The sequence below is a fragment of the Microcaecilia unicolor genome, chromosome 4, assembly GCF_901765095.1.
Source record: "Microcaecilia unicolor chromosome 4, aMicUni1.1, whole genome shotgun sequence".
In the NCBI taxonomy this organism is placed as follows: domain Eukaryota; kingdom Metazoa; phylum Chordata; class Amphibia; order Gymnophiona; family Siphonopidae; genus Microcaecilia; species Microcaecilia unicolor.
Genome location: NC_044034.1, coordinates 164,731,272 through 164,745,042, shown reverse-complemented (window position 1 = coordinate 164,745,042; position 13,771 = coordinate 164,731,272). Strand labels below are relative to the sequence as shown.

General features: G+C 46.7%; 1 protein-coding gene across 7 annotated transcripts in view; it reads right to left on the bottom strand.

Annotated features, from left to right (window-relative positions):
• Positions 1 to 2,447: 2,447 nt before the first annotated feature.
• The window catches only part of LARGE2 (LARGE xylosyl- and glucuronyltransferase 2), a 76,105-nt gene continuing 64,781 nt past the window's right edge, over positions 2,448 to 13,771 (bottom strand). For all 7 annotated transcript variants that reach the window (XM_030200840.1, XM_030200844.1, XM_030200842.1 and 4 more), the window contains 2 exons: positions 5,853 to 6,048; positions 2,448 to 3,317 (listed from right to left, as the gene is read on the bottom strand). In XM_030200840.1, coding sequence (XP_030056700.1) covers positions 3,120 to 3,317; positions 5,853 to 6,048 — 394 coding nt within the window. In that variant the 3' untranslated portion in view covers positions 2,448 to 3,119. The remainder of the gene's footprint in view (positions 3,318 to 5,852; positions 6,049 to 13,771) is intronic.

Sequence of the window (13,771 nt, the reverse complement as noted above, 5' to 3'; positions counted from 1 at the left end):
ATTTCAAAATGGGCATGCTGTCTTTGTTGTCATATAAAAGAATTATGCGATCATTGTATGCTTTTGGACAAAGCGTAAGACCAGTGGGTCTGTGATAGTCCTTTTGAAAACATATGAGCACTTAAAAAAAACAAACCTAAAACATTTTGTTTAAAACTATGGAGTTTGTTATAAATATTGCTGTGCAGGAAGTAATTTAGATGTTGGTAGTAGAAATCTTCATTCTTACCATGAAATGAGCTATGACCCCCCTCCCCTTTCCCCAGGTTCCACAGCTCCTAAATATCCTGAGGCCAAGCAAGGAAGAACCTCTAAGCACTGTATAAGCAAGAGTCTCGACTGTCTTGTGCACTGTATGGCATTATTTGGGGAAAATGTTTGCCAAATAAAATTATAGGGGCAGATAGATACTCAGTGGCAGTCAGTGGTCTTTATGGCTGCTGCCGGCTTTATCTCCAGATACTCAATGCTGGGCCATGTCCAGGCACCAACCTTGAATATCCAGGCGTAGGCAGCCAGCTAATACATATGCAGCTAAGTGCAATATTCAGCACTTAACTGCATAAAGATAGGACTGTGTTTTATGTGGTCCCATTTATACGGTTAAACGCATAGAAATATGACGGCAGATAAAGGCCAAATGGCCCATCCGGGATGCTTCGTAACTCTTAACGCCTCCTTTTTCTAAGGGATCCCACATGCTTGTCCCTTGCTTTCTTAAACTCTGACTCAGACCTTGTCTCCACATCCTCCACCAGGAGGCCATTCCACGCTTCCACCGCCATTTCCGTAAACGAATATTTTCTTAGATTCCTCCTAAGCCTATTTCCTCTTAACTTCATTGTATGCCCCCTCATTCCAGAGTTTTCCTTCATAAGTGCCAACACTGCCCCCAAAATAGTCAGTCTTGGCTTAGGCCCTAACTGGGTATATTCAGCAGCACTATCCAGTTAAGCGCTGTTGAATATGTCTGGTTTGCCCCGGGGCAAGCGATTTAAACAGCCAGGAGTCTCTCCTGGTCATTTAGGGCCCTGTTTACTAAGGTGTGCTAGTGTTTTTGGCATGTGCACAAAATTAGCATGTGCTGTGTAGGCACCTATAGGACTATTGTGGCACCTACACAGCATGCACTAGTGTTTCTCAACCCTCTCCTGGAGGCACACCCAGTTAGTTGGATTTTCAGGACCCTCTGTATGCAAATGATCTCATGCATATTCATTTATTTTATTTCCATTTTGCTCACACCTTCTTTAGTAGTAGCTCAAGGTGAGTTATATTCAGGTACTCTGGATATTTCTCTGTCCCAGGAGGGCTCACAATCTTGTGATCTGCCCAAGATCACAAGGAGCAGCAGTGAGAGTTGAACCAGCCACCTCTGAACTGTGCTTTGCCAGGTTTAGGTTCAGTTTTGTTTATTTTACTGCATATCAAAGCCAGTCGCTGATACTACGCAAGCCTCTGTGAATCTTATGAGATGTTCAGATGATTTATGAATTAATAAGAAGGCTCTTCTAGCAATACAAGATCATCCCATTTACCCACCTTGTGGTCCTCCTAGTGCAGATTTGTTTAAGTAAACTCTAATATCAGACTGTCTAACATTCTTCAGTGAGAGCAAGTACAACCACAGACTTCTTTCTGTCACTGGGCAGAAGGTTCTAGGAAACATCTATACCAACGATGAAAAAAATAATCACTTTACTAGTGGATTTACAAACAATAAAAAGTTTTTATTACAGGAATAAAACTGGCACTATTATAGGTCCCCTTTTCCAATGCATGTTTAATGGCTGCACTGGCTGGGACAGTCCTTATAACCTTAGGGCCTGCCACACACAGCTTCTGTCAGTTTGATGTTTATAAATATATAAATCTATATATAAATTGGGAAAAGTGTGGAGGTTGGGAGAGAAGGGACTGGGGATTGGGGTTCCCTGGGAAACATGATGCTTTATTTGTAGCCTTTCAAATGAATCCATGGCTCGTCCCCTGAGTTCATGTCAATAAAACGTCACAACTGGAAACTGCTCCTCGAACCCAGTGTTTGATTAATGCAAACAGAAAAGAAGGATGAGCAACACTGAAATGTCAGTGTTGATTTTCTTTTAGATGTAATTTAGAGAACTAATAATTAAAAACCACAAAACAAAAATCAGCAATTTCATCTGATGTACATCTTATAACATTTTAAATAATTTAAATTATAGTGCGGGGGGGGGGGGGGGCAGTTACAAAGAAGGCAATTTAATATCACATATAATCCAGTGTATAATTATGGATGGAACATTCATTGAACAGTTCTGCTCCAGTTATAAATGTCACATTACTGGGCAATTACAGTGATGGCACAATGGAGTCTGTAGACAAATGTGTCACACCTCAGAACAGACATGCCGCCGATTGTCTCATTTATGCTTGTTTCAAGTTGCAGAGATCCTAGAAGATTCATTTCTTCTGCTACTGTGCCAGGCAAGCCCAAGTCACAGTGTGTTGCCGACTAGATAGGAGAGAAAAGTGTCAAAGCTCAGCTCTCAGGGTGCTCTACATTATAGAAACTCCAGGACCCTGCAAGTTATAGGTTCCAGCCAGGGAAGGGACAAGTAGGGGGGAAACATCTCCATCTCTCTGCTAGGTGAGTGTGGAACCTGCAGTATCAGACACTTCCCCTATAATATCTCTCCATCTTAGACCCTCCTTTTCCTCTTGCTTGATTTTTATTTTAATCCACAAATATTTCTTTTTAGAGTTAAAGAGATGTGGCTTAATTTCCGACTGAAATGCATTGGACAAGATTAAAAAACGAGGACACTGATTTTAACCCAAAGGCGATGCTTGATTTGAAAGTGTCTACCTCTGGAATACTCATAGAGAGATGCTTATGTTCTGCTGCAGACTCATGCACACAGGGAAATACTCCTGTACCACTTTCAGGGCCTCCAACTATCTAGTCTGAAGAGTAGTAGATGACAGCCTTCATCTTATATGAGAAGCTGAAACCATTCCTTATCTGGGTCACCACCACCATTGCTTCAGAACAGAGATATTGATTTGGGGTGTCAATGCCCACTATAAACTGTACTGGGATACATTTAGCCAACCAGTAACTAAACACCTTCTGATCACAGGCCTCTCACTGCAGTGAAATACTTCAGGGCTGCAGAACCATACCGACGTGACAAGTCTTGGTGGAACTCCTCCTTGAGAGTCTTTAAACAGGAACGGTAATTGGCACTGGAGCGGAACTTGGATATATCAAAGCTGGGAGCATGAGGCAAGTGGATCATGAAAGCATTTGGCAGGACAACCAGCTCGTATTCCTGAGGGATGCAAGGATACACAACAGAACATGAATCAGTAATGCAGGCATGTTCAATGAAAACAGATTAGAGCCTTGGACACCAGCAACTTCAATGCCACAGCCTTCCTTTTCTAAGCTACAAGACGTAACACTTCAAGCCCCAGTATACATGACAATAAATTTGAAAAGCCAAGAGCAACTTCTAGAGGAAGGCTGCCAAATACTGCAGAATCTACATCATATGCCATATAAGGTAAGAACTAAAGACATATATATATTTATTTATTTATTTATATTTATAACATTAGGATACACTTCTTCATACTAAGCGGTGGATACATGGAACAGTCTCCCAACCCCTTACTGGAGGTCAAGGGTGGATTGTAGTAGGGCTACCATATTTGCCCAAAGAAAAAGGACACATGCCCTGCCCCCTGTCACTTTGAACCTCCACCCCCAAAAAAGCCAGATTCAGTCTCTCTCCCCCATGTATATCCCCTCGTCAATTTTCCAGCCTCGCTCAATCCACATGACTCCATTCACTACCCTTCCCCTCCCCTCCCCTCCTGTACCTTATTGTGGTGCCCTGGTGGTCTAGTGGCCTCTTTGGGGCAGGAAAGAGCCCCCTCTTTCCTGCCCAGCACAGCTGTAGACCTGTCTTGCTCCTATCTACAGAAGTCTCATGAGGCCGCCACTTGAACTCTCGGTAGCCATTTTGAAGCTGCGCCTGGAGCAAGACAGGTCTGCAGCCACACCAGGCAGGAAAGAGGGGGCTCTTTCCTGCTCCGAAGAGGCCACTAGACCACCAGGGCACTACAGTAAGGTAAAGAAGGGGAGGATAGGAAACCCTGAGGCCCGTCTGCCTGCCCGTTCATCCACAAATACGGACAAATGGGCAGACTGGCAAAACCCACCCAGATGCCCGGCAGTGTCCTCAAAAAGACATGTCCGGGTAAAACTGGACGTATGGTAACCCTAGATTGTAGCCAATAAACTGCCAGGGCTTCAGCCCTTAATGAAGTCTTTCTCTAATTTCTCCCACATCCCTCTTCTTCCTCTCCTAACCTTGATTCTGCAGCCTTTGCCACTCCTGATCCAGTCTCACTGTCCCATCACACATGCTGCAAATTGCAGCAGCAGTACCTCCCATATTTTCTTCTCACTGAGGGCAAGATGCACTAAAGACTCGTTAAAGCCCTTTCCTTACCGATTCCCTTAGCGAATCAGTAAGGAACGGGCATGCATCAAGGAATAGGAATGCAAATGCTAAACGCGCTGTGATTGGCTCAGAGACTTCCAGGTCTCTCAGCTGAGTGAAGCACTTCCAAAAAAGACGTTTTTATTATTGCAGGGGGAGAAAGGCAGCCAAAATGGGCGTTTTTTTGGATGGGCGTCCTCAACTGCATTGTCCTCTGGATCAAGGCGCATCGGAGGGGGTGAGCAGCGTGGTGTCTTCAGGGGGGGGGGGGGAATGACGGCCGAAATAGACATTTTTATTATTGCACTGATGAGCACTTGACTTTTTTCCCCCGATTTTTTGTTTTTTCACTTTTGTAGCAGTTTAACGAGAGGTACAGACCTCTCGTTAGATTTTCCAGCGTTAAGGCAATCGGAAAAGGTTAGTGCATCTCATTACAATAGGGTTTCTACACAATTTGCTCATCTGCATTCCGTTTTCGTTAGCTGCTACCGTGGTGGGAAAAAAGTCTTTAGTGCATGCCAGGGTTTACTACTTGCTCGTTAATGGCTCGTTAAGTTTAGTGCATCTGGCCTTGAGTCTTCCCTCTTAAAAATGCAGGTGCTCATTGACTACTGTCCTGCACACTCCTATGCCTTTAAGAGAACAAATGGTGGGGGGGGGGGGGGGGGAAGCTTACTGCTATAATTTGTTTTTATTAGCAGCCCACCCTGGAATGCCTGATGCAAACTGCAATCTGCCCCTACTGTAAGTCAAGAAAGCATGGGCAAGCACAAAGGATTCTTAGTGGCCAGAAGACAAAAATAAAGCCAGAGTACAGGTTGTATCCACCGTAAAATAGCAGAAGAGGAAATGGACAAACTGGATGCACTTGTAAATCTTTACCAATATCAAGGTCTGTCACCACAACTGAGGCAGCAATAGTATTACAGCTAGGCAAAGTAGGTAAATCCATGTAATGTTAATGACATCATATCCTGTCTGAAGATTCCTTATGATGACTGTCATCATTCTTCTTCAGGCACAGATTGGGCTTTGGGTTTGATGAAAGTGCTGTTCCTGCCAATAACCCCATAACCGTTTGAAAGTGATTTTCAGATCAGCGGATGCAATCCTCTTCCTTTCTATCTCATATACTAGTCCTGGGAAAAGTGTAAATACCAGGCACTCTCCTAGCAGACCCTGATTGGGCTTTTACACTAGATAAAGACCAAGTCTATCCTGTGCTCTGCAGCCCATAATTATTAGCCCAGATTTTCCCCTTTCCAAACCTACCCTCACCTTCCCTCACGTCCTCTCTCCTGTGCCCTACTACCTCCAGCCTCCTACCCTAACCCAGTTTGCCACTTCCATCACCTGTGCATCAAGCTCCATAATGTGAGATACTTTATTCCAGCCAAAGCCTAGGAACCTCTGGTCATACTCAGGGCAGTCCTGCTTCACTACAATATAAGGTTCAAAGTCTGCCTCCCACTCCACTTTATATGGTGTGGTTGCTGTCCGCCATTTGGCATAGTTGGTTGGGGCATGGCCCTTCGTCCAAACATGGTACCTTAAAAAAATGAACAATAAGAAAGCTTTGAGAAGTCTGTGAAAGATATCAAGTCAGAATGTCTTTGCATTTCACCAGTCTACTGCATGCTTCACCTGAAAAAAAAAAACACAAAAAAACTTTGGAGCATGCTTCCTAAGAGATAGTATGTCCTAGCTCCCCATCAACTCCACGACAGAGAAAACAGACATGCAAAGTGACAGAGAGGGTGCGAGAAAGAGTAATAAGACAGAGATAAATAGAAACAAAAGGGAGACAAGATATACCCTGCTTCCAACCCCATTCCAAGCAAACATACACTCCCATACCCAGCCCATCCCCTTCTCATTCACACACACCCATCCCCAACTCCTTCCCTTCTCCAGCAGAGAACACACACAACAAAATCCAGAAAACTAAGAGAACTGTAGTCAGAAGAGGGAAGATGCAAACAGAAGAAACAACAGCTCCTTGCATTATCCCCTGTTTGCACAATAGTATCTACTTTAAGACAGGGGCGTAGCCAGACTTCGGCGGGAGGGGGGTCCAGAGCCCAAGGTGAGGGGGCACATTTTAGCCCCCCCCCCCGGCACTGCCGACCCCCCCCCCCCCACCACCATTGCTGACCCCTCCCCACCGACACCACCACCAACAACAACTTTGACCCCCCCTGCCAATGACCCTCTCGACTCCCCCTCCCGCCGCCAACCCGCCGTCGCCTACCTTTGCACGTCAGACTCAGAAACAGAACGAAGCCTTGCGCCGGAAGAAGAGGACCTCAGCTGGTGGGGGTTGGGGTCCCCCGCCAGCAAAGGTAGGCGACGGCGGGTTGGCGGCGGGAGGGGGGATCGAGAGGGTCATCGGCAGGGAGGTCCAGGGTCAAATCTACGGGGGCTGAGGCCCCCATGGCCCCACATAGCTACGTCACTGCTTTAAGATACTATGGACCCCTTTTACCAAGATGCGGCAAAAGGAGGCCTGCGCTGGCGGCGTGTGTTTTTGACGCGCTCCAAGGCCCCCTTTTACCACATCGGGTAAAAGGTAGGTCCTTCTGTTTTTTGAGGAAATGGCTGTGCAGGAAGTGAAGCACTTGCCACGTGGCCATTTTGGGGGGGGGGGGCGGGGTAGCCCTTACTGACACTGCCTAATTACCGCCAGGTACACACCAGATATGACGGCGCGCTGGAGGCGGGAACTACTGCAGGGCTGCTGCAGTAGCCCAGCAGTACTTCCTTTTTAGTGAGTGGTAAGCCCGCGTTGGACTTACCACTGCTTTGCAAAAGGGACCCTAACTGTAGTGTATAAGACCTTTGTGCTAAAGGCCAATTTATCTTGCCAACAGATTGGCACAGTGGGGGTAATTCTGTAAAGAAGGTGCCAACATTTAGGCACCATGAATACGTGTAAGTGACCAGAATAGCTGCATATACACAAAACTTTGTGCAAATAGGTGCGTAAAGCCAATATTCCGGCTACATGCCGTTCTATAAAATGGCGCCTAAATGTGACAGTGCATAGTTTGAAGGCCGGGGGATACATGGGCAAGGCATGGGAGGAGCGCACAATATTGCACGTAAATTTTAGAATAAATTTATATGCATTTTTTAAATCAGTCTAGGTGCAAGCTACTTACACTAGCTCGGTAGCTGGTAAATTTTAATGTTACGTTACATTATGTTAAGTTAATAGGAACTTGTTTCTCACCAGTTCTCTTAAAGAATTCAAGGCAAGTTACGAATTGTTTAAAACATAAAAGATTGATAAACTATCAGAAATTAACGGGCCCAGTTTACTAAGCCGTGCTAAGGGCACACTAGCGTTTTTAGCACATGCTAATGATTAGTGCTAAACGTTAAATTTGCCCATAGGAACATATAGACGAATAGCGTTTAGCACACGCTAAAAACACTAGTGCACCATAGTAAAAAGGGCACTAACAAATTAAAAAAAAAAAAAAAAAGCAAAAACATATTTAACAAACAAAGCTATATCTGCCATGGCCTAGTAAACAAGTATGTATTCACAGCTTTATGAAATAAGAAGTAACTTTTCGATGAACGAAGCTCGGAAGGAAGCTTATACATGCCTATTTGCACTACTACACTAATATACTATAAAGGAAAGTAGGTGCCTACTAAACAGGTTCCCTCTTGGCTAAGCCTCCCCAGCCCAGCTGCGACCTTCCCCGCCTGCCTCTTCCTACAAATGTCCCGATAAGCCAAGACTCCCGTCCCACTGGATTCTGCCGCTGCCACTGCCTCTGCTTCTGTTGAGCAGCGGCAGGAACAAGCACCGCGTTGAGCCGCACCGCCGCTTCTCTGAACAACCATCATTAGAACAAAATAAGCGCGGGGCCGCAGCAGCCTTCAGGCATGCGCTGTCGACTCTGCCGTCCTCTGCCCCCACTGACGTCAATTTCCCATTCCGGGAGCAGAGGGCCATCGACCGCCTATGCCTCTTGGCACATCTTTATAGTACTGTCCTCAGTATGTCCCTGTGTGAGGCCTATGTTCTTCAGAGGGAAGCTACGTGGAGGGGCATAATCGAACGGAAATGCCTATCTCCATAGGCGTTTATCTCCGAGAACGGGTCCGTGAAGGGGCGGGCCGAACCATATTTTTGAAAAAATGGACGTTTTTGAGCCGGGCGTTTGTTTTTTTTAGCGATAATGGAAACTAAAAACGCCCAGCTCAAAAATGTCCTAATCCGAGCCATTTGGTCGTGGGAGGGGCCAGGATTGGTAGTACACTGGCCCCCCTGATATGCCAGGACACCAACTGGGCACCCTAGGTCAGTGCGGTGGACTTCAGAAAAAGCTCCCACACGCATAGCTCCCTTACCACGGGTGCTGAGCCCCCAACCCCCCTCCCCCAAAACCCGCTACCCACAAATGTACAACACTACCATAGCTCTTAGGGGTGAAGGGAGCACCTACATGTGGGTACAGTGGGTTTTGGAGGCCTCCCATTTACCAGCACAAGTGTTACAGGTAGGGGGGATGGGCCTGGGTCCACCTGGCTGAAGTGCACTGCGGTACTCACTAAAAGTGCTGCAGGGACCTGCATACACACAGGCCTCTAGGACTTGTTGCTGCTGTATAACATTGGCACACCAGTTGACACCTGAAGACTAATCTCTCCGAAAACGTCCGTTATTGGAATAACTGCGTTTATTCACAGTTAACTGCAGATCAGAGGTTGTGCCCCACTGGCAACGAGTCTCCCTGGTACTGAGATTAGCAGTACAGTAGGTCAGAGCTGGCAGAATGCTGTACAATGCCCTCTTTCAGCCACATTCATGGGAAGAACTAAGTTCTCTAATGTGGCTAACACAGGAAAGGGAACTAAAACTGGCTTACAAAAATGGCCACTACCGCATGGACTACAACAGGAAACACAACAGGGCACACTCTGACCCAGTAGGCAGGAGGAAAAGCACCATGGGAGAAGAGCCTACCAACTACCAACATCGTGAGACTGTAACACAAGCTAATGAAATCACGGAGCCCAATACCGTACACCCACCACAATGCAATGCTGATGTGACCCTGTACTGCACCCGAGAGCCACATCTGACCCAGGGAAAGGCTGTGACAGGACCGAACACATTCTGCTGTCATGGAGGTGGGTACGGCATTTGAGGCTGGCTTAGAGGCTGGAAAAAAAGTTTGTAAAGTGGGGTTTTTTTGATGGGAGGGGGTTAGTGACCACTGGGGGAGTCCGGGGAGGTCATCCCCAATTTCCTCCAGTGGTCATCTGGGCAGTTGGAGCACTTTTTTGGGACTTGTTCGTGAAAAAAAAAGGATCCAAAAAAAGTGACCCAAAATCGCGGTAAAAACACCTTTTTTTTTTCGATTATCAGCTAAAGACGCCCATCTCTCCTTGGCTGATAACCACGCCCCAGTTCCGCCTCCACCATGCCTCCGACACGCCCCCGTCAACTTTATTCGTTTCAGCGACGGAGTGCAGTTGGAAACGCCCAAAATCGGCTTTCGATTATACCAATTTGGGCGCCTTTGCGAGATAAATGTCTATCTCCCGATTTAGGTCGCACTAAAGGCGTTTTTCTCTTTTGAAAATAAGCAGGATAGTAACTTAGTAAATGACGGCAAATAAACACCAGTATTGTCCATGTAATCCAGTGGCATACCAAGGGCGTGGTGGTAAGGGCGGTCCGCCCTGGGTGTAAGCATAAAGGGGGGGTGTTCTGCTCCTGCCACTCCCACCCCGTCTTGTTTTTTATTCATGCTGCTGGCACCGCAGTCCCCAGTCTCCACCTGCCTACCCTCAGCTCCCTCGACAGCACCTTTCTCTCTGCCACCTGGCCCCCTGCAATGCATTTAAAAAAACATCTGAATCGGCAGCGCAGCACCAGCGTGCAGCGCCTCACATCTAACTGTGAAAGAAGCAGATCGCCTCGGGCCTTCCCTCACTGTGTCCCACTCTCCTCTGATGTAACTTCCTATTTCCGCGAGGGCGGGACACAGTGAAGGGTGCCCGAGGCAATCTGCTTGCGGACATGAGGTGCTGCACACTGGTGTTGCGCTGCCAATTCAGATGTTTTTAAAATGCATTGCAGGGGGCCAGGTGGCAGAGAGAAGGGGGCTGTCGAGGGAGCTGAGGGTAGTCAGGTGGGGACTGGGTCGGGAGGGCTCAGATGGGAGAAAGGGGCTGGAGCTGGAATTGGGGCCATGCCTGGGGCAGGAGGGAGAATGGGGCCATGCATGGGTCAGGGGCAAGTGGAAGAATGGGGCTGGGGATAGAAAGGGGGGGGGGACAGATGAGAGAATGGGGCTGGAAAAGGGGGCAGATGAGAGAATGGGACTGGGGCTGAAAAGGTGGGAGTCATAATGCAAGGCAGGTGAATGAAGGGGACTGGAACTGGGGGCTGAAAAGGAGAGTAGGTGGGATAAGGGGGCTAGTTCTGGAACTGGGGTCTGAAAAGGAGCAGGGGCTAAAACTATGGGGACTAGGGGCTGAAAAGGGGACAGGGAGAAAGTGGCTGGAGCTGAAGCTCAAGGACTGGTGGGAGAAAAAGGCTGGGGCTGAAACTAAGCTGAAACTGGGGACTGGTGGGATAATGGGGCTGGAACTGGGGTTTGAAAAGGGGGGCAGGTGGGAGAAGTGGGCTGGGGCTGGAACTAGGGGCAGGTGGGATAATGGGCCTGGAACTGGGGGCTGAAAAGAGGGGGCAGAGAGAGAGAGAGAGAGAGAGAGAAAGAAAGAGAGGACAGATCTTGGATGGAAGGGAGAGGGAGGGCAAATGGTGAATGGAAGGGGCAGAGAGCAGACAGTGGATGTAAGGGGGAGAGAGAGGGGGCAGATGGTGGATGTAAGGGGCAGAGATAGAGGCAGACGCTAGATGGAAGAGAGAGAGATGGCAGATAGTGGTTGGAAGGGGCAGAGGGAGAGAGAAGGCAGACACTGGATGGCAGGGAGAGAGAGAAGGCAAATGCTGGATGAAAGGGACAGAGTGAAGAGAAGATGAGGAAAGCAGAAACCAGAGACAACAAACTGTAAATATATTTTTTTCTTTTTTTGCTTTAGGATAAAGTAGTATTGTAGCTGTGCTATTAAATGTTTATAAATAGAACATGTAAACAAGGTAATCTTTTTATTGGACTAATTTTAATACATTGTGACTAATTTTTGGAGAACAAAACCCCCTCTTTAGGTCAGCAGAGGATACCGTAACAGCAGTATACTGTAATGACCTGAGGAAGGAGGTTTTGGCCTCTGAAAACTAAATGTATTAGTGTAATAAAATAATATTTTCTATATTTGTTTTATTTCTATTTGTTAATTTGTAAAGTGGTGAAATTTACATCTGCTATCTTTATATTTTGCACAGTACTAGGGGACATTTTCTGTTTCTGTGGTGTTGCATTGTATACAGAATCTGGCTTCTTGGGGGGGGGGGGGTTCAATTTAATTTTTGTCTAAAAAGAAAGTTTATGGTTACTTATTCTATAGTGGATTACAGTGTATCTGTGTCTGTGAAAAAGACATGACTTTCAGTTGGCACTGACTGTGCAGGATCAACGATCTTCGTTTTACAATAGGTGAATTGATGTTCTAGTGCTCACTGCAGTGTTTAAGATTCTTCCTGTTCCTAGGTACACCCTTGTGTGACTCGTAAAAATGACTGCTTATGGTATGGTGGAATTGCTCTATAGGTCCTGAGTGTTTTGTATTCTTGGTATGTCTAGTTCTGGATTTTACAGGGGGTGTGTTTAAAAAATGGCCGACCCGGGTGTCAAATACTCTAGGTACGCCACTGATGTAGTCTGCCCAGTATGGAGGTTAAGGGTATGCCTGACATTCTGTGCAGATTACCTCTCTCTATGCCTTTGTATAGGACTGTCTCTGCCATTCTGCGCTAGTTACACCCCTTCCCCCATGCCTTTGTTTAGGGTTGTACCTGCTGTTCTGTGCTTTTGTTTAATTCTGTACCTGCCACTCTGTGTCAGTTACACCCCTCTGTCTTTGTTTTCAGTGTTGCCAGATGGGTGTTTTTCCTGCTCAATTGGGCGGCTTTCCGCGACCGGTTGTGTGGAATTTTTGATGGCTGCGGGAAATTGGGCGGCTTTTTCGCGGCCGCCATGCAGGTTTGGGCGCTTTTCCTGGGGGCTTCTATTGGTCCAATTTGGTCCAATAGAAGCCCCGCGGAGGCAGGGTTAATGACGTCGGAGGTGGGGTTAATGATGTCGGAGGCGACATCGGAGGCGGGGTTAATGATGTTGGAAGTGACATCGGAGGCGGGGTTAATGACATCGGAGGCGATGTCAGAGGCGGGATTAATGACTTTGGAGGCGGGGTTGATGATGTTGGAGGCAGGGTTGATGATGTTGGAGGCGGGGTTTGACTGTGCGGGTTTGGGGCAGGGGAAATTTTTTTCAATCTGGCAACACTGTTTAGGGTTGTACCTTCCGCTCTGTGTAGACTACAGTTCTCTGCCTTTTTTAAAGTTTTAAAATCATTTAAGATTTGCTTTGATCCTATCCTCTTGTTATACAGGGATCATCTTTGTTTATCCTATGTCTTTTTAAATTCAGTCAATGTTTTTGTCATCATCACCTCCACTAGGAGGGTGTTGCAAGGATCCACTACCCACCCTCTCTATGAAAAAGTATTCCCTGATGTTGCTAAGTTTACCTCTTCATTTTCATTTCAAATATTCTCTAATTCTACAGATTTCCCATCTTTAAAAATATTTGTTTGCTCAATAATACCTTTCAAGTACTTAATCTGTCAGACAGCAAACAAGAGAGGGTCCAAAAGTACATAGAGTAAACCAGCACAAAGAAAAGCACGAAAGGGCCCCCAGAACTGGAACAATGGTACAATCTTTAATAAAATAGACCTGACAAGGGCTATGTTTCGGTGCTCAATGGCTCCTGCCTCAGGGGTCAAATGTGAATATTCTTTCTAGATCTGTTCAGCAGATTGTACCAAGCACACTCTACTGCCGTGTAGGCTTCTGAAAAAAAACAGCGTTTTCTTTAGAAGCCTACACAGTCACAGTCACACCACCTTGAGAACCTCAGACACTATGAACCTGAGGCCCCTCTTCCGGTCAGTGCAGACCAGTTCCTGAATAACTGCACAACAGCCTTTCTGCTGATCTAACTTTATCCGGGCTCTCATCCCATTAGCAGACTGAAAATCTGCACTGGGTTAACTCCTGGCTCTGTCTTAATTCTACCCCTGGACCATCTCAGCACTAACTGGTCAGTGTCGCAGCG